Source organism: Erinaceus europaeus, chromosome 6, assembly GCF_950295315.1.
Source record: "Erinaceus europaeus chromosome 6, mEriEur2.1, whole genome shotgun sequence".
Lineage (NCBI taxonomy): Eukaryota > Metazoa > Chordata > Mammalia > Eulipotyphla > Erinaceidae > Erinaceus > Erinaceus europaeus.
In genome coordinates this window covers 29,652,889-29,680,171 of record NC_080167.1, presented here as the reverse complement: position 1 = coordinate 29,680,171, position 27,283 = coordinate 29,652,889, and the positions used below count along the sequence as shown (strand labels likewise).

Below are 27,283 nucleotides of genomic sequence, written 5' to 3'. Positions count from 1 at the left end.
GATTAGTACCCAGACATTTTTTAGACTTTGTGAAAATTATGGTGGTTCCTAAAGGATCGTGGGCACAGTAATATTGGTGGTGAAATCAGCATGAAATTATTCCTCCAAAATCTTATAACTCTGCAGATCAATGCCAAATCACTAATAATACTTGTAATGAAGTAATTAATATATATATAAGAAACTCTCCAAGTATTAAATTAATTTTTAAGTATTTATTTTTTAAAGTTTTAAAAATATTTTCTTCTTTTATTTTTGATAGGACAGAGACAAATTGAAAGGGGAAGATGAGGTAGAAAGGGAGAAAGAAACTTGCAACACTGCTTCACATAAACACTCTTGAAGCATTCCCCCTGCTGGTGGGTACTGGGAAGTTTGAAATCAGGTCCATGTACATGGACATAACACGTGCAATGTCACAGATTTACAACCATATCCATATAGCAATTCACACATTTCTACATAGAAACCGTCTTCCCAAAGGATAAATTTTAAAACTTATTTGACAGCTCAGAGAGCTCTTTCTATTTATTGTTGTTTGTTTATTTTACTGCTTTATGTCTTTACTCTCAAAGGCCAGATAGACCACCTTCAATTTGGTTGAATAACAACCTGACTGATTTTAAATTCCAAGTCGTTTAAATGTTTGGGACAAGGTAAACCTAACAGGTCCAGCTTTCATTCCATGACTAGGACTACTTAGCCCTTATTGGAACTCTAGAAAACAAATAAGAAGTAAATTACTTACCAGAACCTCCAAAAAACAGCATATCAATTTGTTCTAAAAGATAGATGCAGAAAGTGTTGATCTGTGGGAAGAGTCCAAGGAGGGAAATTGCAGGGAAACAATATAAAAACGCTAAAAGTGAACAGACAGAATAGATAGTGAGTGTACAGTTACTGTCACCAAGTTTTCTGGCACAAGCCTGTTTCCCTCCCTTCCAGCCTGTGAAGCCCACCTTGGAATCCTACAGACAGTACTGAATTCCTGTCACCCATAAGGAGATTCTGTAAGGTGAGTTGAAACTGTTCTTGGGGAAGAAAAAAGGAGCTTCTTCAGAAAAAGAGGTTCAAGAAATTGAATGCAGGTGGCCCAGGATTGAGAAGAAATCTCTAGGATGATGTTTTAGAGAGCAGACAGAAATATGGAAAAGATGGGGATAGGAAAATAAGATCAGGAAACTACAAGAACATGCAAAAATCTAAGAACAGCAGTTAGGAGGATTTCTTCCTACAGGGAAAAGGGACAAGAGATGGAGCCAAGAAAGCACCTCACTTTGGACTTCTGTTACCTCAGTCACTTGAGTTGCTGAGATTCTACTATAATCTTAATGTCAAGTGAAGAGTCAAGCAGAATGTCAAAATCACAGAAGAGCAAGAGAGCATAGTATTTAACTAAGAAATAGTTAAATACTATGCTCACTCTCTATCATAAAAAAGAAAAAAATATGGCTACCAAGAACAGTGGAGATAACAAACCCCACTGATAACCCAAGCAGGAAGAAGGATGATGTGTAGGGAAGAAAATAAATAAATAAATAAATAGATAGTGTTTGGGAGGCCTTGATGCTTGAGGCTACGAAGTCCTAGATTGAATGTCTAGAGCAAGCATAAGCCACAGAGGATCTGTGCTCTGGTCTCTCTGTCTCTGTATCTTCTCTCTATCTCTCTCTTCAAAAATTAATAAAATATTTTTTAAAATAACACATCTGACCCATCTTGGATGGAGCTAGAAGGAACTATGTTAGGTGAGCTAAGTCAGAAAGATAAACATGAGTATGGAATGATCCCACTCATAAACAGAAGTTGAGAAAGAAGAATAGAAAGGGAAACTAAAAGCAGGATTTGACTGAATCTGGAGTAGGGCACCAAAGTAAAAACCCTGGGTTGAAGTTGAGGGTGGATGTTCAGCTTCCCAGGGCGGCGAGGGGTAGGGGGGGACCAGGGATGGGTGGAACACAATCTTTTGGAGGTGAGAATGGTGTTTATGTACACTCATATTAATTTGTAGTCATATAAATCACTATTTAATTAATATGAGATGGGAAAAATTGAATGTATGTCTCAAACTTCTTAAAGACAGATTGAGTCTTTATAATACATAGGCTGAGTCTTTGATATGTTGACTCTCTTAAAAGCCTAGACCAGGGAGAACAGAAGCAACCGGTGGCACAGCTATATACAAATAATCTCAAAGGACATAAATTATGGAGATGTTGTTTATTATAAAGCAAATCCTAACAAAGGGATATGTCAAAGTTAATGCAATTGCCAAATAATGTGATTATAGCAATAACTATCTATTGTCTTCTTAACCCTAAGACAGCAGGGACCTCCCATGTTCTCTATGGAGCCTATATTTCCCCCAGTGCTGGAACCTGTAGGGGGGGGGCTCACTTCCCTGCATGCTTCTCTCAATTCATACCAGATGATATTTCATCCACCAATCCCAACCTAATCAACGTAATGAGTATCACCTCAGCATGCTTCAGTTCAGACTGTGTCCAGAGACATCTGGCATGAAATGTCAACCCTTCACCCTCATTACTCAGGTGAGACCTTTCCATTCATGGTGGTTCCATTCCATTCCAGGTGGTTCACTTCCTAACAAAGTCCCAAAACCTAGATATAGACCAGGTCCCCTGAGATAGAGCATATGTTCTCACGTATCCATAAATTAGAACAAAATATATACCTGAAAGCAAAAGTACACAATAGTCTGCAGTGAGTCAGTATAAAGTTCCTAATGAAATAGTATCTAACTAGACTTAAATACCCTCCTCACCTACTTCCTATTACTGTTCTCTCACTCACTCCAAAGCTAACCTTAGCAAAGCAAGGACTGCAAATGCTGCATAAGGGCAAGAGGCTGGCATACTTTAATGATGACTCTTTAGTCATTATCAGGCCACTCCATCAGCTGGGGCCCTATTCGGGAAGTCCTGAGATTCCCAAACAGACTGACTGGCCTAGACCTCAAATAAATCCTTCTCTCCATTATTACCAGTCATCTCTATCAGGAACAACAAAATAGACCCCATTTGTGGGCCCCATAGGACCTTGCCCTCAACTTGGATCAACAATGATAGAGAATGTTCCATCCTCTGAACAAAAGTTGAACAACATACTCTCTACTACACCTGAGGAAGATGGGTCGATATTGGGGCAACTTGGAATGATCCTACTCATGACCACAGAATGTGAGCTCAAGATCTACAGGGATGCAGAGGTCTCATAGGCTCCTAAGCTCAATATGGACCCCACACCAAATCAAATAGATGGGGATTACAGTAAACAATATTTATACCCCTTTCCCATATTAGAGAGCTACTGTCTTCCCTGATCCAGCTCTCTGGTCCTTTTCCAGCCATTACTAGGGTCCACCTGCATATCAGATTTCAGGCTCAGGAGAAGAAAAAAAAACAAAACAAAAAACACTAGTATAGCCACAGGCCCTTTCAAATATAGCTAAAATATGCCTCCTAACTATCTACAAAATGGAGGACCCACCTACCCCAACTCTTCATCTGCACTATTCTAGCCTTTAGGTTCATGATTGTTCAACAATTTGTTTGGCTTTGTATATTAACTCTCTTTTCAGCCACCAGGTTCCAGATGCTAGCATGATGCCAAACAGATTTCCCTGGACAGACAACCCCACCAATGTGTCCTGGAGCTCCGCTTCCCCAGATCCCTTACCCACTAGGGAAAGAGAGAGACAGGCTGGGAGTATGGATCGACCTGTCAATGCCCATGTTCAATGGGGAAGCAATTACAGAAGTCAGACTTTCCACTTTCTGCATCCCACAATGACCTTGGGTCCATACTCCCAGAGGGATAAAGAATAGGAAAGGTATCAGGGAAGGGGATGGGATATGGTGTTCTGGTGGTGGGAATTTTGTGGAGTTGTACCCCTCTTATCCTATGTTTTTTTCAATTTTTCCTTTTTATAAATTTTATAAATTATTAAAATTTTTTAAGTTTTAATAATTCCTTTTTATAATTTTCCTTTAAATAAACATAAATAAATTAAAAAGAAATAAACAAATAGAAATTTTTGTTTTAACTTAGCATTCCAAGATAACAGCAGTTCTTTAATTTGGAACTCAAACCTCAGCATGGAAAATTGCCCTGTCCTGTCCTGTCCTGTCCTGTCCTGTCCTGTCCTGTCCTGTCCTGTCCTATCCTATCCTATCCTATCCTATCCTATCCTATCCTATCCTATCCATCCTATCCTATCCTAGTCTAGTCTACATTGCCAACCCAGGGTCAGATACAGCATTTGCTGATCTCAGCTAAATCAATGCAACCAGTACCACCTGGACATGTTTCACTTATGACTGTATCCAGAGACAGGAATGATAACTAAGAGGAATTTTATCCTATTCCTAGTCATAAAAGTTAAGATTTTTGCATTATAATGATTGAAATATAGAGAAGAATATTATGTATTCATATGAAGGATCATAGGAAGAAAATAAATATTATAATATTACCCTCAGTGTTTCTATTTCTTAATTCACACACTGTCCAATGTATAAGAAAAAGTATTTCCTCCCCTTTCTTCTTTCTTTTGTCAGTTCCAGCCTCCAAATTCCTTGCCTCCTTCCACTGTACATACCTCCTTTCACTGTTCTGTTATCAAGTGCCCTTTTATTAATATCTATTTATTTATTCCCTTTTGTTATCCTTGCTGTTTTATTGTTGTAGTTATTGATGTTGTTATTGTTGGATAGGACAGAGAGAAATGAAGAGAAGACAAAAGGGGGAGAGAAAGACAGACCCATGCAGACTTGCTTCACCACTTGTGAAGCGACCCCCTGCAGTTTGGGACCCAGGGGCTCGAACTGGGATCCTTACGCCAGTCCTTGCGCTTAACCGGCTGCACTACTGCCTGACTCCCTATCAGGTGCTCTTTTGTAGTTTTTTAAGAATTCTGAAGTTAAAGAGAATCCATAAAGAATAAATAAATGACTTTTACTTACCTTTGTCTTGTTCAAAAAATCAGGAAATCGTATTTGTTTCTATAACCATTATCTAGCAAATGTTCTAATTTTTTTTCTACAATCTCTTTCTATTCAGTGCAAATTAGAATGTTCAACACACTTTCCATATGGACTGCTTTTGTTCTATTTTCCTTTTTTTTTTTTGTTAAATCCCAGAAATGATTTATTTGATTTGCTAAACTATTTATCACTATTTTTGTCATTGATGAAAACACCAAAATATGTATTAAAGAGGAGCTTTAATGAAGAAAGATGAAGTTCAGTGAGAAAAGCTAAATGCCACAATTCCTGTACTATCTCCCCTTCCTAAAGTAATCAACAAGAAAAATAAAATGAATAGCTGATTACAAAAGCTCCACTTATGTCCAAGAGTTGTACTCTTGAAGGTACATTACTATTTTTGTATGGTTACGGTCCTAAAGGCTAAGAGACTAATCATGGGGTCAGTTGTTTTTATTTCTAACAGGTTTCTGTTTCCTATTTGAGTTCACAGACTCTATGAATCATGATCCCTAAACCTTTGATATTAAGCTCCTCAACCTTTTAAATGATGTGATAGGAAGGGAGCTGCTGAGGATGTGAGTTTGTAGTTGGTTAGGTATAGAGGGAATGAACTGTTAGTTACTAGCTTTGTGTCACATTTGCCCCACAACTGAATTTTCCTCAATATTATAAAACTAGGTCACCTGTGTAAACAGAGTATTTTACAGCAAAAACTGCCAAGACATTAAAGGAATCAAAATGTACCAGTGGAAGACTAGGTAACCATCAGATGCAGAACTCTACCTGAACTAAACCACGCCCATTTATGATTAACCAGAGCAGCTGTGTCATAAAGATGGGGATGCTATTTCCTCTCCACAGAAAAACTATCTTCATGGGGGCCTGGTGCACCTGATTAAGCACACATAGTACTAAGCACAAGGATGCATGCAAGGATCAGGTTCAAGCCCTGGGCTCCCCATCTGCTGGGGGGACACTCCACATGAGATGACGAAGTAGATATGCAGTTGTCTGTCTTTCTCTATTTCCCCTCTTCTCTCAATTTCTTTCTGTCCTATCCAATAAAATGAAAAAAAAAATGGCCGCAAGAAGTAGATTCATAGTGCTGGAACCAAACCCCAGCAATAACCCTGGAGGCAAAAAAGAAAAGGAAAGAATCAAGGCAAAGAGTGCTTTCTAGTCCCATTCTCAACTCTGACATCATCTTCCTTGACAATACTCTTAGCCCACCTGCATGTTAGCTACCAGGCTCAAGCAAAAATTAGTAGTCACTGGCCCCTGGAAATCTACCTAAAATAGACTTCCTGGCTTCATCTAACATGAAAACCCCATACTTCACATTGTATTCTTACCTGTAGGTATCTGATTATTAAATAATTTCTTCTTCTTTATATCTATATGGTAGATGCTACCATGATGCTAACCCTACTTCCCTGGGCAGAAGACCTCACCAATGTGTCCTGGAAACCTACCTCCCCAGAGTCCTACCCCACTAGGGAAAGATAGGCTGGGGCTATGGATTGGCCTGCCAATGGCCATGTCCAGCAGAGAAGCAATTACAGAAGCCAGAGCTACCACCTTCTGCACCCCATAAAGACCTCTGGTCCATACTCCAGAGGAATAGAGAATGGGAAAGCTTCCAATGGAGGGGATGGGATATGGAACTAGGGTGGTGGGAATGTATGGAATTGTACCTCTCTTATCCCACAATTTTGTCAAACATTAATAAATCACTAATAAAAAAATCTCAGAAAAAGAGAAAAGAAAAACTATCCCCATTTCAAGAATTACCACTAATACCTCAAGGTTGTCAGATATTATAGTGCAACCAATTCTTACTCATGAAACTCTTCAGACCCTTAGAATCATTACACTGTTGAACAATTTGAGGCTCCAGTTTCCTGAAAGTCTTCTATTTTCTCTCCACAGCACCCAAATTGACTTACCTATTAATAGATCCCTAGCTGATTGGAGGGACCCTGAAGAGAAGAGCTTCAGGCCATAGACAATGTAAGTGGGAGGGTGCCTGGCTTTGGCCCCTGTATCAAGAAGCAAAATAAGGCCACACAGCACACAAAAATAGACTGGTCTGCTATATGTTATGATTTGGTTGTGACCCTAGAAAAATAAACACATTTTCTAAATACTTTTTAAGATTAAATATCAAAGATCAGTAAATTATACCATATCATACAACTTAACCACAGAACACCTCTTATTTACAGTAATTCATAGGCACAAAGATTTCAAGAAAAGAAAAACAAAACTGGTGTCAAATCAGCATAAAAAATCTTGTTACACATCTGACTTAGCAAAATTTATGTGAAAATGTATAAACCTTGGAGAAACTCTAGACCTAATTCAATACTTTCACACAGTAAAATTTCAATTTATATCATTTATTTCAAATAAAAAACTAACTTAAGAATTTATTTGTTCTACAGGGTCTACTTTGAGTTACATTATTAATAAGAAATAGAATTATAATATGTGGGCTTCAATTCCTTGTGACTTAGACAGCAAGACAATATATATATAAAATAATACCTTAGAAATTTTATACAATTGCTTAGTGTAGCAGATTAACATATATATATATTAGTATAATATATATTCATTTCTCTAAGGAGAACCCAAAATTTAAGATGTCTCATCTTAGTTAACAAAATATTCTTACAGAAGAAATAGAAACATTGCTTGTCCTTCTCTTGGAATAGATAGAAAATTAGAAAAAGATACATTATCAATTTTCCAGGGCAAAAGTCATTAAAAATTTATTGCACAAATTACATTTCAAAAAATAACCAAAATGAATTAAGAGAGAATATTCTTTGCAATTCAATAACTATTTTGAGTATAAATTCTAAACATTAAAGTGATATGGTTTTGGATGTATTTTAAGTGATTTCCTTGAACATGTTATATTTAGAAATGCAATTTAAATTGCCATTGCTTCTATAATGGAAATAGTTCTATTTTGAGACTATCTTTTAATAGGAAAGAAAACACAGGCTATCCATGGGGGCTGGCTGTGTTTGGTCCTGAGTCCAGACTCAGTCTAGGAGGAATATTTGCACTTCTATGAAATTTCCTTTTGGATTCAACTAGGTCACAAATTAATAGGTATGGGAATACTTTCTCTGCAATGAAAAAAATAATGAAACTAAAACGTAAGTTACACCTTAATTCATTTCTTATCAAGTGTATAGAATAATAGATTGACTGTTATTGATGGCCATTTAGTATGTAAATGCACAAACACATGAAACATTTTCTATAAGTACCACTGTTTAGAAAGTATAACTAAATAACTTTCCCCCACTTGCCCTAATTCTTCCTTAACTGAAAGGTTAAAAATAATGATTTCTAGAAATTGCAAATGTTTGGCCTTGAACCAGTTCAAGATATCATTGTAGAGCCACCAGATCCAATTTTCTTTTTCCTTCCCTTCTTCCTTCCTTCCTCCCTCCCTCCCTCTTTCTTTCTTTCTTTTTTTCTTTCTTCATCAGAGCACTATTCAGTTCTGGCTTATAGTAGTGCAGGGGATTGAACCTGGAGCCTCAGGCATGACAGTCTCTTTGTATAACTATTATGCCATCTATTCCTACCCTTAACCTTTTTTTTTTTAATTAAGCATGAGAATAGCTTTTATTTATATTTATGAGGTAAATGTAAGGTTCCCTTTCACTTCCCCTCATGACCATGTTGACCATACTGACCCCAGCACTATTCACCATTCTGACCAGTGCTGATGCATATTATCTTGTTTAATCTTTTCCCATTTCTATTTTATTACTTTCCTATAGATGAAAAGCTTGAGATTCAGAAAGCAATTTGCCCAAGATGCCATAGTTTGCACACAGAGAGCGTAGATTTGAATCCTGAAGCTTGAATGCTTCTAGGCACCCCAATATTTATTATGTGTGATCTGAGATCCCCTTCACTGCCAATGGGGGTGAGGGTGGTATTAAAATGCATATTCCTTAGTGCTGCCCAGCTACACCAGCTCATTTGGAAATTGTCCATAACATAAATTATTTATAGATGATCCTAGTTGGTTTTTTTCCTGCCTCTCAGATATCCCATTGACCTTTTGTTTTCTAGGTCATCATTAGTAGTCACTATTAGCGCTATGTATTCACCTTTGTAAGTTAATTGGTATCCTGTTTTCCATTATTCTCTCACTAGTATCTGATATTCAGATTGCTTCCAGTATCCACCCTAACTTTCAAATGTTTAAATAGTCCTGAATCTGCTTTCTTTTACAGTCTAATGTATTGGGCTGTCAGAAAAGTCATGCAATATTTTTGTATAGAAAAACAGAGAAAAAAATAGATGACTTTTCTGACAGCCCAATTTTTTTTAAGATTCAGATCTATGATACCATAACTATTAAATATTTTTATAATAATTTGAGTATGTATCTGAAGCTGTTATGAAAAAAAGTTATCTTTATTTTGCTATTTTCTAAATTTTTCTGACCCTAAAAATTTATTCAATGCTTGCCACATCTGTGCTGCTAGAAGGAAACAAAGAAGAAAAGTCAGGGCCAGGTTGGCCCACTGGAAAAGGACAAAAATAGGCTGGGGGTATGGATCGAACTGTCAATGACCAGGTCCAGCAGAAAAGAAATTACAGAAGCCAGAACTCCTACCTTCTGCACCCCATAAAACAACCTTGGTCCATACTCCCAGTGGGGGAATAGTGTTAGGAGGGCTTTGAATTCCAGCTTCATCAGCATCCAGAGAGGAGGAAAAGGAAAGGGACATATGGAGGTTGTAATGATCATGAGTGACTTGGAGGGGTAGAGAGGATTGGATCAGGAAGAAAAATGGGGCAATTACATATAAATATAGACAGACAGTTTTAGAGATGACGACTAGCCCATGTGGTGGCTTGTAGTGGGGCTACTGAAGATTCAGAATCCTGGTGATGGGAATGAAATGGATTTACACCCCTGTTGTCATGTAATTTTGTAAATCAATATTAAATCACTAATACATTTTTTAAAAGGGAAAAATACATACACACATACATACATACATACATACATACATACATACATACATACATACAAAAAAGTTAGGGCCAGGCAATGGAGTGCTTAGTTAAGCACTCACATTACAGTGTATAAGGATCTAGGTTCAACCCGCTACCTTCAGGAGGAAAGCTTCATGACTGGTGAAGCAGGGCTACAAGTGTTTCTTTTCCTCTCTATCTCTTTCTCCTCTCTCAATTTCTCTTTGTTTCTATCCAATAATAAATAAATATTAAAAAAGAAGAAATGTCATTCTAAAAACAAGAAATAGCTTCTCTTTCTAATGTTCAAACTAATCTCATTTTGAACATTACTTTGGTTCACTTGACAACCCCCAATAAATGAAGCATAGTTTGGGCTAACGACAGTGTTAGACTTGAGAAACAGCTGTGTTCTAGGACTTGGTTCATTCTCTTGACCATATTATTTTGGAGATTTCCTCATCTATAATTTGAAATAATAAATCAGCCTTCTTCTAAATGCCAACATGGCTCAGTCAGAATACAAAAAGGAAGTATTTTGAAGCTACCCTGTTTCTTTTCATACTAGAACTGGTAGAGAAATACCAACTCAAATCAGGCAGCAATCTACTTGAAATTGGCATGTTATTTAATTACTTCAATAGAGATAACCTGATTGAGGGAGTCAGGCAGTGGCGCAGTGGGTTAAGCGCATGTGGCACAAAGTGCAATGACCAGCATAAGGATCCCAGTTAGAGCCCCCAGCTCCCCACCTACAGGGGATTCACAGGCAGTGAAGCAGGGCTGCAGGTGTCTTTCTCTCCCCCCTCTGTCTTCTCATCCTCTCTCCATTTCTCTCTGTCCTATCCAACAAGTAGGACATTAATAACAATAACTACAATAAAAATATAGCTTGATTGGTAACATCTCACTATGACAATATGGAATAATTTCTTACTATATAACTATACATTATTGCTCACATCTAGTGCTCTAGGAACAGGACTACTAAAGACAAAACAATCCCAAAATCGAGAAATGTCAAAATACACTTCAGGCAGAGATTCTGCATCTACACTTGTCATCCACCCTTCTTGGCATGCTCTGTGTTACTTGTGAAAAGTACATGCAGGAAATGAATATTTAATTCATATAACACCCCTCCCCCAAGCCACCACGAAAAAAGTGACAATGAATGACATTAAAATTGTGAAATTAAAGTTCAGCTCCTAGAAAGAGGACTTACTGAAATAGGAAGATGATAATGTGGCAAGATAGACTTGAACAAAACATTTCTGAGCTGTACATCTCTACTCACACTAACCAAGATTTCTGATGATAATCATAACAATACATCTTAATACCCTAATTATGCTTCTTCTACTTATCTTGACATTCACAGTCTGAGATAAAAAAAAAAAAGCTATATTATATGTAAACCAATTATGGGAAACAGGAATTTAACAAGATAGTAATGCATGGCATGTGATCATCCAATTATAAGCTTTTTAAAATTACTATGAATTACCACAGGTTTAAAAGCAGCCCTAAATCCTGGATATGACGTCTTTTATAGCACAATAAAGGGAAGATCAAGATTTATTTCACTGTAAATGTTTTCCAGGAACCCACAGGAGCACATAACAAAGGAAAGGTTTTTTAAAAAGCTGGAATATTCATAAGAAATGGTCTCAGTGCAAAGGCATGTGGTCCATTTATCTGTGAGCACTAAATCTATCCCTAAAGACTCCACAGAGAAAGGTGTAGCCAGTCAGAAGAAACTGCACATAAGAGGTTGCTGAGGCCTGAACATTAATAGTTTGGTATTGCTAAGACCAAAGTCTTGGTTACTAACTAGTCTAGAGTTATGAGGACAAGCAGTATGCTTGAAAATGAAGCATAGGAAGAGAGTAACTTTATATAAAAAGAATAATGATTTATCATCACGTAACAGACATTACTAACTATGATAATTCCCTTTTGTTATGCGATCTCTATGTGCCAGGTATAAGCACATTATACAGATTAATGTATTTCTATAAGGCACATGAAGTACACATAACTTGCTTATTCAAACGGAGAAACCAAGAAATAAATGCAAGCAGTCTGAATACAGAGTCTGTTGCTTACCCTACCAGGCTACAACTTTTCTTTTTTTTTTCTCTTTCTGATAAGAGTGCAGGGGGACACAAAAGATCCTTCACATATTTCTCAGCCACATCCTTACATTCTTCCAATGTTGCGATACCATGCTCTCAAACCAAACCTGAAATTGACCATTATCTATTTAATTTTTCTATACAACAGTATGTATATTGAAGAATATTTTGCCTTTGGAATAGGTTTTAGTCATTCCCTTCTACACAGAAACGAAACAAGTTACTTGCTTGTCACTTGACACTTACATGAATTGGTGAAGCGGGGTCAGGCTGAATACTCTAGAACACAAATCAGAAAGGTCTATGTCATCACCTCATGATTTCAGGGATATATTAGTGATGATAAGAATTAACTGTGTTCTTGCCTTTAACAGGGAATACTGGCAGCTGGCCATAACAAGGCAGAAGAGGAGCACTTGCATGTCTTTGCAAAAGCCTCGGTTCAATGTCAGAAATCCAAGCAGGGAAACCAGAACAATGAGTAAAACCGCTAGCACATTTTCTCTGACATTTTCGGTTCTACACAAAGTAAAATAAAATATAAAGTTAATTCTGTCATTTAAAAAATAGAATTCCTGAATACTTCTAACATCAACTCTATATATAACCTATATTTTTAAAAATAATTGAAATATAATTCCATTGGGTCTCCTTAGTCACTAACCTGCATTTACTGAGAAAACTATTAGTTACAATGCACAGTGGTGCAATACACTTTACTGGTTTCTTTAAAATGTTGGGAGGAGATGCACTAACACCAGGATGAAGCAGGGAATCACTTCTAGATACCATCTTCATAACCAGCATTTATTGCTCAGTTTCAGAAGCCAGGAGAGACTGTGTGGTGTTGAGGACTTGAGGTATTATGGCCAGGGTCCTCCTGGGCAGTTTAATCTCGAAGGACTCCTTATAAGTGTGTGGTGGAGAAATGGGCTCATCCAGGATGGGTTGTTGTTAATAGTTGTGTAAAAGGACATGGTAAGAGAGTTCTAGGATACTGATATAAAAGAACTGAAGATTAGATCATGGAACTTAAGTATAAGAAGCAAGTGAAACAGAAAGGACTGTTAGAAAGGAGAGAGTAAACAGAATTTAGAGGGAATAGGAAGAGTGTCATGGACTGGGATGATAATTTAGTTGATGCTGCAAAATGACCAAGCCAATGGTACTGGAAGATTGTTAACACCACAAAAAAAAAAAAAAAAATTGCACCAAAAAAAAAAAAACTGCATTAAATGCATACAGAAACTTTATTCAAAACTGCTAAAACTGGAGAAGTACTGAAAAGAAGTGAGCTATCAAGTCATGAAATTACGTGGAGGATCCTAAATTGAATAATACTAAGTAAAAGAAGTCAATATGTAAATGCAACATATTCTAATTTAATAACATAATGGGAAAAGCATTACTGTAGACAGTTAAAAGATAGGTGTTGGGAGTCTGGCGGTAGACAGTGGGTTAAGCACAAGTGGCGCGAAGCGCAAGGACTGGCATAAGGATCCAGGTTAGAGCCCCGGCTCCCCACTTGCAGGGGAGTCGCTTCACAGGCGTGAAGCAGGTCTGCAGGTGTCTATCTTTCTCTCCCTTTCTCTGTTTTCCCCTCCTCTCTCCATTTCTCTCTATCCTATCTAAAAATGACTACATCAATTATAACAATAAAAAAACAAAGGCAACAAAAGGAAAATAAATAAATAAATATTAAAAAATTTTTTTAAAAAGATAGGTGTTTACCAGAAGTTAAGGCTTGAGAGAAGAAAAAAACATGGTTTGATCATAATGGATACAAATCATCTTGAATTTGGCCAAACCCACAGAATATATGGCACAAATAATAAGTCATGTCCACGTAGTGGCGCACCTGGTTGAGCGCACATGTTACAGTGAGCAAAGACCCAGGTTCGAGCCCCCGACCCCCACCTGCAGGGGAAAATCTTCACAAGTGGTGAAGCAGTGCTGCAGGTGTCTGTCTCTCTCCCTCTCTATCACTCCTTCCCTCTCAATTTCCAACTGTCTCTATCCAACAAATAAATAAAGATAAAAAAAATTTTAAAGAATGGTTAAAAAATAAATAAATAATAAGTCTATGAACTTTCAATTAAAATGTGCCAATGTTGGTTCACTGATATTTGTTTTTTTGCCTCCAGGGTTATTGCTGGGGCTCAGTGCCTGCACTATGAATTCACTGCTCCTGGTGGCCATTTTTTTTTATTTTGTTGTTATTGTTGTCACTATTGTATTGTTGTCGTTATTGTTGTTGTTGTTGGATAGGACAGAGAAAGTGATAGATGAGGAGAGAGAAAGACACCTGCTTCACCGCTTGTGAAGGGAACCCCTACCCACTGCTGCCACCCCTCTCCACACCCCCCCACAACCCTTCCTCCCCCCCACCCCAACCTCCACCCCTGACACCACTCCCCTTCCCCCTGCCCCATTGCAGGTGGGGCAGAACCAGGGGCTGGAACCAGGATCCATACTCTGGTCCTTGCGCCTTCGCCATGTGTGCTTAACCCCGTGGCTGCCGACCAGCATATATATTGGAGGTCTGTGGATGTGACAAGGAGGGCAATTGGGAAAAGCATGTGATTTAAGATGCACTACAGAGTGAACCATAAAGAACTCAGTGGTTGAATGTTAATGTACAGTCAAGTATTAACCAATAAAAAGGACTCCAATTCTTAAGAGTTTTTGCTAAAATGACTTCAATATATAATATAGTATTTCATTACTTATTTGTTTAGTGAATCCGCTGCTCCTTGTGGCCATTAAAGACCCTGCCTGATTAAGAAGCTGTACCGATGAAGTATGCCAGAATACAGCACTACATTATACTGAAGGCCATCATACTGCAGATACATTTCATACTTCAGAAACTATTTTTACAAAGCTTTTTTTTTTTACAGATTCTGACCCACAGTGCTATTTGGGAATTATGAGTTCTTTGCAAAAGTTTCAAGCTGCTTCATTTTTCTAGGTCAATGCTTTTTCTCCTTCTCCTTCTTCCTCTTCTCCTCCTCCTCCTCCTTCTTCTTCTCCTTCTTCCATTTTTGCCGTCATCTGGGAGTTTGTTTCTTTGTTGTAGTACCTTCCTTCTCTCTTAATTGACAGTAAACTGGAAAATCTCTAAACTGATTGCAGATGGAAGAAAGAAAGCTCATATGGGCTCCAAATGAAGGGTAATAGTTCTTCTAAGGGCCAAAATTTTAGGACTTGTATTTGACAATAATTACTTTGGTTACTTTATTTTTAGTTTATTTGATTATTTCTTTTCTCTAAGTTCTGGGTTCAGAGAATGATAATAATCGCAACTATTGTCTAACAGACTGATTTAATCCTCACACACTTGCAGTGGTATAGCTTATTCCTTCTATTTAATAAATAAAAAACTGAGGCCCAAAATGGTTTCAGAGATATTCTAAAATGACATTGTGAGTAAGCAGATTTGCCCCTGTCCCTCTGGGGTATGTCCAGAGCTAGAGTTCCCCAAGACAGTTGAAAGACAAGGAAGTGGTCTCTAGGTCACTCTTCAAAAAAACAAAAAAAAACTGAAAACGCATTGTGACCTTAGTAATTAAAGCTATAGACCATAAACTTGGGGCCAGGTGGTGACCACCGGGCTAAGTGCACATTACAATGTACAATGACCCAGGTTCAAGCCTCAGGTCCCCACCTGCAAGGGGAAAGCTTTGCAAATGGTAAAGCAGTGTTGCAGGTGTCTCTGTGCCTCTCTCCATATCATGCCCTTCTCTTTTGATTCCTGGCTGTCTCTATCCAATAAAGTTAATATAAAAAATTTAAACCATAAACTTAAAAAATGCATTAATCATTGTGGTCATCTTTTTTAGACCTCAACTGAATTTTCAGTTAACTTTTGTCAATGGATTTTAAAAGAATAAATCTAGAAATCTAAAGAAATATTTGTTTTTATGATGAATGGTTATGCAATATGTATAGCTTCAGTAATTCCTTTTTAACAGAAAAAAATAATATTTCAAAACTATTGCCTCATCTAAGGGAATGCATTATCTTGGATTATTTTAGTTAAGTATGAAATGTTCATCTTAAGTGTGTTCCTCTTGGGTAATATAATGTTGTTAGCAAAGCCATTATAACTCCATTCTGACTTGTGGGTCCTGAAATATACTATTGTAATTTTGCATGACTATAGTTTTTTAGTATGTGATCACACCATTTAAGACATTACTGTAACAAGTAGTCACTAGGGGACCAACTAACAGCAAAGCAGCATTCTCCTGGCTGGCATATTTAACTGTGAAGCTCAGCATTTGCTGATGACAATGTTAGGAACAGCATCTTGAATTTTCAAAGCAAACCTTAGTCAACTATACATGTGAAGATCATCTTGACTTTGTACATCTCCAGATAGAAAAGAATGGAAATAATTAACCTTCCTAATTCTTTCCCTTACCAACAAATAATCTTCTTTCCAGTCTCTACTATCTTGAAAAACAGTGAAAAAAAAAAGTGAAGATATTTAGGGAAAAACTAGCATTAAAATTATTGCATATCAGACAGGAGTGAGAAACAGAGGTATTAAAAACTAGCAATCATTTGCCCTCCTTTCCTGTTTCCTTCAGCCCAGGTTGAGAGTATTTCACTTTCTTACAAAAATGTGACAAGCTATGAATAGAACAATTCTCAGTATTGTTCCCAAAGCTGACCTTAAATCTAAACCATGTTACCCTGTTCTTCTTCTTTTTTTTTTTAGTGTACATAAACACCATTCCCACCACCAAAAGACTGTGTTCCATCCCAACCACCTACCTCCGCCCCCCCATGCCCCAGTTCATTTATGTACTATTTTAATTAATAAAATTAATATTTAATAAATTTTTATAAATTTAATAAAATTATAATATTATAATTATTAAATTATTAAAATTATAAATTTTATTAAATTATAAATTTAATAAAATTTAATAAAAGTAATTTTCTCTTTATAAGCATGCAAGTGCACACAGTTATGTCTCTATTATGTCTTTCATCTGTACATTTGTATGCTTGGTGGCTTACCGATCAAGTAATGTCAACAAGGTAAGACGATCATACCAGACTTTAATCCACTTGCCAGGGAAAATGATAAATTTGTAAAACTGCTCTCGGTTAAATTTTTCTTGTGCTGAAGAACATGATGATTCTTCCAGATCCTGACTCAGATGCTTTTGATAGCAAAAGAAACAACAGAGAAAAGATTTATATATTGATACATTATTTTTCCAAGTATATATGGTCATTTAAAAAAACAAAAAGCAGATGTTCAAATTCTGAAATATAAACCAGCGTGTTTCATAGAATTAGGTACTCTAAGAAAAGGAAAATGAACAACAACATTAGGTACATCTATGCTTTTGAAAATGGTTTTATTAAATACAGCATTTATTAAATACTTCAAATGCATATTTAGTTTAAATGTGTAGAAAGTGTAAAGAAAAATAATTCATTGAATAGCTATTCAACTATCACTAAACATAAGGAAAATATAGCACTATTAGTATAGAAGTTCCATCAGGGGAGCAGGGAGATATTTCAGTTATAACATAAAAGATTTGCATTCTTTTTTAAAATGTTTAAAAAATATGTATTTATTATTTATTCATTATTCATTATTATTTATTTATTTATTTAAAATATTTACTTATTCCCTTTTGTTGCCCTTCTGGTATGTATACCTACAACTGGAGTTGCTAGGAATGTAAGCATTCAAATACACTAAATATTCTACTTTGCTAAGAAATAAAATATTTAGATTTCCCAAGAAATGGACAGAATTACCACAAATGGGATTAATTATGAGATTGTTGACTTTACTACATAACATTTTTTTTTTCCCTTTTGTTGCCCTTGTTGTTTTTCATTGTTGTTGTAGTTATTATTGTTATTGATGTCGTCGCTGTTAGATAGGACAGAGAGAAATGGAAAGAGGAAGGGTAGGGAGTTGGGGGCTTGAACCGGGATCCTTACACCAGTCTTTGCGCTTGGCGCCACATGCGCTTAACCCACTGTGCTACTGCCTGACTCCCACCCACTGCGCTACCGCCTGACTCCCGATAACATTCTTTTTAAAAGAATTTCAAAATTGGTTCTATAAGTTTACATATAAATGCATGTATATACATATATATAAATACATGCATATAAATGATGCATTGTTCCATATTCTTACCAACAATTAATAAGGTTAAATAGTTTTAATGTTTTGCTAATCTGTTAAGGAAAAAATATTTAACTTTTATTTTATTTAATTTCCACCCTCTCATTATTAATAAAGATGAGTGTCATTATCACCGTTAGCTTTTCTTCATGAAATTAGTTGCCTTTTGGGGCTGCAGCAGGTTAAGAGCACATGGAGCAAAGCACAAGGACAGGCCTAAGGATCCTGATTGGAGCCTTAGGATCCCCAACTGCAGGGGTGCCCCTTCACAAGCAGTGAAGCAGTTCTTCAGGTAGCTGTCTTTCTTTCCCTGTCTTCCCCTCCTCTCTTGATTTATCTCTGTCCTATAAAACAACACAGCAGCAATGACAAAGAGCAACAAAAGGGAAAAAAATAGAGCCCAGATGGCAACTTGGAGACAACACCTGGTGTGAGCTCTGCAAGGAAGCTGCTTTCAACCTGGGAATCTCAGTTGAGGGTAGGATTTGAGGGCCAGTGGTGGAGGAGAAGAGCAGAGGTGGTTAGGGTAGCACCAAAAAAGAGTCCTATAATCCATCCACCCTTCGGATAGAAAACAGAGGCCAAAAAGGACAAAGGAAACAGGGATTCAGCACTGGTTTTGGTTTGGCTATTTCTTTTTGCACTATTCCCCCACACCCTACTGCTGCCTCAAGGCCAACCCCCACACCAGCCACTCCTGGCAGGCTTCCTGTGGAGCTAATTTCTTTATCAAATTCCTGGCTCAGCAAGGGTGTCATCCAAAGGAGAGGGGATATGTTCCCAAGTAAAGCCTTTTTTTTTTTGAAGGAGGCTAAAGCTCTGTCTGAGTGAAAAACTTATCAATAAGAGCCTCAGCATTGCCTGGGTTAGATTAGCTGTCTTTTTTTTTTTTTTAATTTTTTAAAATTATCTTTATTTATTTATTGTATAGAGACAGAAATTGAGAGGAAGGGGGAGACAGAGAGGGAAAGAGACAGAGAGACACCTGCAACCTTGCTTCAACACTTGCAAAGCTTCTGCCCTGCAGGTGGGAACCAGGGGCTTGAACCTGGGTTCTTATGCATTGCAACATGTGCACTCAACTGAGTACGCCACTGCCTAACCCCAATTAGTTGTCTTTCTTCATCTACCTTTTGAGTTTCTTTGATAGCTGCTTCTTGTAATTGCTTGTTTTTGGTTGGCTTAGGAAGGGGACAAATCTGTGTGCAGCCAATCTGGAGAGGTCTAATCTGCAGACTAACTTTTATTTTTTATTTTATTTTACTTTACTTTATTGTTATTATTATTTAGGTTTGTCTGTTTTCCCTCTTCTCCAGGTTGACCAAAATTAACTATTGTTGCTTTTTCCATTGATAAGTGACTGCATGTGCTATGCATTGTGGGAGGAACTTGTTTTTCTCTCTCTCTCTTTTCTCCAAGCTGATCCAAAAAGGATCCTTTCACTGTTTTTTTCTTTTCTTTTCTTTTTCTTTCTGTATTCACTGGCACTCTTTTGTGAATTACCTTGTGAAAGAAGTCTGACTCAGAGTGGACTCTTTCTTTCTGTCTATCTGTCTGTCTGTCTGTCTATCTATCTATCTATCTATCTATCTGTGTCTGTGTGTGTGTGTGTGCATGTGTCTGTGAGTGTGTATGTCTTTTCTCCATTCTTTTCTCTTCCCACTAAATCTAGAATTTATAGTCTAGTTGCATAATTGTCTATTCTTGCTTTGTCTTTTTTCTTTTCATTTTGTTTTGGTTTTGCTTTTGGAGTGCAGGTGTTGCTTTGATAAATGATTTTAGATGAACTATATCAATCTATGCTTCAGATGATATTGTACTTTCTGAGGTTTGTGACTTCATTTGTGAAAAGTTTTTAGTTTTGCATGGCTTGTATTCACACAACACCACAACTGAAAAATAACAGGACAGAAATATACAAGCCCTAGGACACCAAAGTAAAAACCCTGTGGTGAGGGGTAGACATGCAGCTTCCTGGGCCAGTGGGGGGTGGGAGTGGGTGAGAGGGATGGGGCACAGTCTTTTGGTGGTGGGAATGGTGTTTATGTACATTCCTAGTAAAATGTAGTAATATAAATCACTAGTTAATTAATATGAGAGGGGGAAAATTAATTGTATGTCTCGAAGTTTTTTAAAACACAGACTGAATCTTTTTAATATATAGGCTGTGCAGACTCTCTCAAAAGCCTAGACCAAGTAGATCAGAAGCAACCAATAGCACAGCTATATACAAGATACTGGGTACTGTACAGCAAACCCTAACAAAAGGACTTTTCAAAGTTAACCCAATTGCCAAATAATGTGATGATAACATTAACTATCGATTGTCTTTTTGAACCCTAAGACAGCAGGAACCTCACATCTACACTATAGAGCCTCTACTTCCCCCAGTCCTGGAACCCTTGGATAGGGCCCACTTTCCCACATGCCTCTCCCAATTCATATCAAATAATATTGCATACGCCGATCACAACCTAACCAATGCAACGATTGCCACCTCAACATGCTTCACTTCAGACTGTGTCCAGATACTTCACGTGTGGAATGACAACCCTTCAGCTTCATTACTCGGGTGAGACCTTTCCTTTCATAGTATACTCTAATTTCCCAAAACCTAGATATACACCAGTTTCTGTGAGAGAGAGCATATGTTCACACGTATCCGTAAACTACTGCAAAATATATACCTGAAAGCAGAAGTACACTAGAGTTTGCAGTGAGTACCTCCCTAACACTTCCTCTCCACTGTTCCAAGCTTTGGGTCCATGATTGCTCAACAATTTGTTTGGCTTCATATGTTAACTCTCTTTTTAGTCACCAGGTTCCAGATGCCATCAGGATGCTGGCCAGGCTTCCCTGGATTGAAGACCCCACCAATGTGTCCTGGAGTTCAGCTTCCCCAGAGACACACCCTACTAGGGAAAGAGAGAGGCAGACTGGGAGTATGGACCGACCAGTCGACGCCCATGTTCAGCGGGGAAGCAATTACAGAAGCCAGACCTTCTACCTTCTGCAACCGACAATGACCCTTGATCCATGCTCCCAGAGGGATGGAGAATGGGAAAGCTGGTGGGGGAGGGGGTGGGATATGGAGATTGCGTGGTGGGAATTGTGTGGAGTTGTACCCCTCCTACCCTATGGTTTTGTTAATTAATCCTTTCTTAAATAAATATTAAAAAAAGAAAAAATATATATATACAAGCCCATCAATTAAAAAAAAATAAATTGAGAGAAAATAAAACTTCTACCACAATGAATCAGGACAGGAGCCCAGAGTTTCCACATTACTCAGAAGCAATTATAAATAAGGAAATTATCCAAACAACATCACTGAAATGAAGACAGTTATTGAGGAAAAGGCTATCAGAAATAGGGAAACAACTGATCACACCCTAAAGGAAAATACTAGCTACCTCGAGGTAATTAGAGAACTGAAAGCTGACATAGCTGATCTAGTATTATAAGGAAGCAAGCTAAAAAAAAAAGTAGCTGAACTGAAGGAAGAAGCTGAGGAAATGCAAAGCAGATTAACAGAAACAGAAAACAGAAGTAGTCAGACAGGATGAGTGAGAGAAAATTAATAAAGAGGTAAAAGAGTTAAAGAGATTGAGAGACACTGAAAACAACAACAGAGACATACGGGATGATCTCAAAAGAAGTAAAATTCACATAATTGCCCTATCAGAGGAAGAAAGAGAGGAAGGGGAAGAAAACATTCTACAAGAAATAACAGAAGAAAACTTCCCAGCCCTAAACAACAGAAAGGACATGAAGAGGCAAGAGGCACAGAGAGTCCCAAATAGAATCAACTGAGACCTGAAGACATGAAGACACATGACAGTTACAATGAAAAGAGGCAAGGATAAAGAAAGGATCCTAAAGGCTGTAAGAGAAAAATCCATAAGGTTTTCATACAGGGAGAAACCCATAAGACTATCAACAGACTTCTCCACTCAAACTCTAAAAGCTAGAAGAGAATGGGAAGATATCTATCGAGCCCTCAGTGAAAAAGGGTTTCAATCAAGGAAAATATACACTGTTAGACTATCATTCAGACTAAATGGAGGGACAAAAACCTGTTTCAGACAAGCAACAGTTAAAGGAGGCAACCATCACCAAGACTGCCCTGAAAGTGGTTCTAAAAGACCTCCTATAAACAAGAAATATCACCAAAATACTTGCCATATATCAGAGCAAATAAAACATTGTTGAATAATGACACTGCAATATCTTAAACCCATAATATCAATAAATGTCAATGGCTTAAATGGACCCATTAAAAGGCACAAAGTGGGAGGATGGATCAGAAAACACAACTCAACCATATGCTACTTGCAAGAATCCCACCTGACCCAACAAGAGAAACACAGACTTAAAGTGAAAGGATGGAAAACTATCACACAGGCTAGTGGGCAAAGAAGAGAAGAGAAGAGAAGAGAAGAGAAGAGAAGAGAAGAGAAGAGAAGAGAAGAGAAGAGAAGAAGAAAAGAAAAAAAAACAGGGACAGTCATTCTCATCTCTGACACAATACAATAGCCTTTAAATTAAATAAAGTAATAAAAGATAGACAACGTCATCACATAATGACCAGAGGATCACTCAACCAAGATTTAATAATTATTAACATCTATGCACCTAATGAGGGACCATCTAAATACATCAAACACCTACTGAAAGAACTACAAAAATACATCAGTAATAATACGGTAATAGTAGGAGACTTCAACAACCCATTCTCACACTTAGACAGATCAACAAAGCAGAGAATCAACAAAGAAACAAGAGAATTAAATGAAGAGATGGAGAGACTAGACCTCCTGGATATTTTCAGAGTTCTTCATGCCAAAAAACTAGAATACACATTCTTTTCAAATCTACACAGCACATCCTCAAGGTTAAACCACAGATTAGGCCACAAAGACAGTATCAACAAATTCAAGAGCATTAAAATCATCCCATGCATCTTTATAGACCACAGTGGAGTAAAGCCAACAATCAATAACAGACAGAAAATTACTAAAAGTCACAAAATTTGGAAACTCAACAACATACTGCTTAATAAATGCTGGATCAAAGAGGCACTCAAGCAAGAAATTCAAATTTTCCTGGAAACAAATGAAAATGAAGACACAAGCTATCAAAATATTTGGGACACAGCTAAAGTAGTACTTAGAGGGAAACTCATAGCCATACAAGCACACATTAGAGAACAAGAAAGAGCTCAAATAAATGACCTTACTGCACATAATAAGGACTTAGAAGAAGAGGAACAAAGGCACTCTACAGCAACCATAAGAACTGAAATCACTAAAATTAGAGCAGAAATAAACAACATTGAAAATAAGAGAACCATACAAAAGATCAATGAAGCCAAATGTTGGTTCTTTGAAAAATTAAAACAAAATTGGAAAACCCTTAGCCAGACTCACTTAAAAAAAGAGAGAAGAGTCAAATAAATAGAAATACATATGATAGAGGAGATGTCATAACAGACACCACAAAAATCCAAAAATTGATGTGAAACTTCTATGAACAATTATACACCACCAAGCTAGAGAATCTGAAAGAAATGGAAGAATTTCTAGAAACATTTACCCTTATAAAACTGAATCAGAAAGAACTACAAAACCTAGATAGACCAGTCCTAGACAAAGAAATCAAAATAATTATTAAAAATCTTCCCAACAACAAAAACCTATTATTAGATGGCTTTACAAATGAAGTCTACATAACCTTCAGGAAAGTTAATACCTGTACTTTTATTATATTTTTAAAAATATTTATTTATTCATTAATTCATTTCCTTTTGTTGCCCTTCTTGCTTTGTTGTTATAATTATTACTGTTATTGATGTTGTCATTGTTGGATAGGACAGAGAATATGGAGAGGGGAGGGGAAGACAGAGAGGGGGAGAGAAAGACAGACACCTGCAGACATGCTTCACCACCTGTGAAGCGACTCCCCTGCAGGTGGGGAGCTGAGGGCTCAAACCGGGGTCCTTGTGCTGGTCTTTGCTCTTTGCGCCACCTGTGCTTAACCCGCTGCACTACCGCTTGACTCCCAATACCTATACTTTTAAAGCTCTTCCAAAAGATCGAAGAAACAGGAACACTCCCCTCCACCTTCTATGGAGCCAACATCACCCTGATACCAAAAGCAGATAGGGATACAACAAAAAAGGAAAATTACAGACCAATATCTCTGATGAACATGGATGCTAAAATATTGAACAAAATCCTAGCCAACCAGATACAGCAGTATATCAAAAAGATTGTTCATCATGATGAAGTGGGATTTATCCCAGGTATGCAAGGCTGGTTCAATATACGTAAATCAATCAATGTCATTCACCACATCAATAAAAGCACAACCAAAAACCACATGATTATTTCAATAGATGCAGAAAATGCCTTTGACAAAACCCAACACACATTCATGCTCAAAACACTACAAAAAATAGGAATAGATGGGAAATTCTTCAAGATAGTGGAGTCCATATATAGCAAACCTACAGCCAACATCATACTCAATGGACAGAAGCTAAAAGCATTCCCCCTCAGATCGGGGACTACACAGGCTGTCCATTATCATCATTACTTTTCAACATAGTGTTGAAAGTTCTCTCCATAGCAATCAGGCAAGAGGAAGGAATCAAAGGAATACAGACTGGAAGGGGAAAAGTCACTCACTATTTGCAGATGATATGATAGTATACATAGAGAAAACTAAAGAATCTAGCAGAAAGCTATTGGAAATCATTAGCAATAGAGCAAGTTGTCATGCTACAAGATCAATCAGTGGCATTTCTTTATGCAAACACTAAGTATGAAGAAGAGGACATCCAGAAATCACTCCCACTCACAGTCACAGCAAAATCAATAAAATAGTTAGGAATAAACCTGACCAAAGAAGTGGAAGACTTGTATACTGAAAACTATGAGTCCAAGAAATGGAAATGATACCAAGAAATGGAAAGACATTCCATGCTCATGAATTGGAAGAGTTAATACCATCAAAATGAATATACTACCCAGAGCCATATATAAATTCAATGTATACCCATCAAAATTCCACCAAGCTTCTTTAAGAGAATAGAACAAAAATTACAACTATTCATCTAGAACCAGAAAACATCTGAAATCACCAAGAACAACCTTAAAGAAAAGAAACAGAAGTTGAGGAATCACAATCCCAGACATCAAAATATATGATAAGGCCTCATAATCAAACAGCCTGGTACTGGGAAGAAAAGAAAAAGGTACACAGTCCAGTGAAACAAAATTGAAAGCCCAGAACTAAACCCCCACACCTATGGACATCTAATCTTTGATAAGGGGGCCTAAAGAATTAAATGGAGGAAGGAGGCTCTCTTCAATAAACATTGGTGGACAACTTTCTCTCCTAAACCTCCAGGACATCTTTGATGATACAAACCCAATTACAAGGAAGACTAAAACAAAAACAAATTAATGAGACTACATCAAATTGAAAAGCTTCTGCATAGCAAAAGAAACCATCACCCAAACAGAGAGACCCCTCACAGAATGGGAGAAGATTTTCACATTCCATACATCATACAAGAGATTAATAACCAAAATAGCTAAAGAGCTCATTAAACTTAGCAACAACAACAACAACAACAAAAAAGCCAATGATCCCTTCCAAAAATGGGCGCAGGATATGAACAGAATATTCACTACAAAAGAGATCTGAAAGGCTAACAAATATATGAAAAATTGCTCCGGATCACTAATTATCAGAAAAATGCAAATAAAGACAACACTGAGATACCAGATATTCTCCACTGGGGGAAATAGGCATTCTAATCAAGCAAACTCCTGTGATATTTATACACATATCAAAATAAATAACTGTGTAGTGTATTTGGAAAAATAAACAGTGGCAGTCCTGTTTATATATATATATAAGGTTCCTATTTTCTAAATGAAACGTTCTTTCACATACAGCTAATAAAATCTCATTCAGTAATTTTGTTAGATGATCCAACCCAGAAACATGTTTTGAACATTCACAAACAGTGATGCTGGAACTTACCCCTGGGATTTCTGACTGGGTCCTTCGAGCCACCATTAATAACAGTTGTTGTTGAAGGGCACTGACTGCAGGGTCTCCAGAAGAAGGATCTTGACTCTCAGAAGTTGTGGTGCTGGAGGAACTTATCTGCCTCTCTCTGAGGATGGATAAAACACAGACTCTGGTTGCCTACACATTCAGGAAACCATCTATTAACTAAACATTAACAAAAGAACACTAGGCCTCTGCTATACAAATAGTAGATAATGCATTTGAACTAAAGTTATAGAGTTGACTATTGCAAATTGTGTCTATGAAGCTACCTTCAAGCAGAAAGGCAACCACCATGCATACAGCCAAAGTATTCAAGTTATTAAAGGTTGCATTGTGTCATAGGGAAGGTCTCTGAAAGCCTGATGTTCTACAAATTACAACTTTAGTGTCAATATATTTAATAAAGGTGGAAGCATAACAGTAGCTTTTAGTCTCATGTTTTGTAAATATAATAAATAGTGGACTGCATTGTTCCCAAAGTAAAATAAGAAAGAAACAGTGATCACTTAACTCCTAGAGCTCAGTAAATGCTTCTTTTGTACAAAGAAGGAATCCCCTCTACTATCATTTTCTTCTCCTCCTCACACCCTCCCCTACCATTCCAAATTAGAAGAAAAAAATGCACACATTAAGCAAAAGATAAGTCTTGGACAATTAAAGAAGGAAGCATTGCTAAATTAGTAATGGTATGACTAAATCTTTTATCTACAAACACATAAATTGACAGAACTGAAGATAATAGGACTCTTTCTTATTATCTTTGGTTTTTTATCTTTATTTATTAGTCAGAGACAGTGAGAAATCAAGAGGAAGGGGGATAAATGAAGGAAAGAGACAGAAAGACTCACCACTCACAAAAG

At 37.2% G+C, this 27,283-nt stretch overlaps 1 protein-coding gene across 1 annotated transcript in view; it reads right to left on the bottom strand.

Moving 5' to 3' along the window:
• Window positions 1–27,283, bottom strand: part of PCNX2 (pecanex 2) — a 345,728-nt gene that overhangs the window by 253,628 nt on the left and 64,817 nt on the right. The window contains exons 9-14 of the mRNA XM_007522914.3: window positions 26,391–26,526; window positions 17,198–17,343; window positions 12,532–12,685; window positions 12,413–12,445; window positions 6,956–7,127; window positions 749–859 (exon numbers count right to left, since the gene is read on the bottom strand). Coding sequence (XP_007522976.2) covers window positions 749–859; window positions 6,956–7,127; window positions 12,413–12,445; window positions 12,532–12,685; window positions 17,198–17,343; window positions 26,391–26,526 — 752 coding nt within the window. The remainder of the gene's footprint in view (window positions 1–748; window positions 860–6,955; window positions 7,128–12,412; window positions 12,446–12,531; window positions 12,686–17,197; window positions 17,344–26,390; window positions 26,527–27,283) is intronic.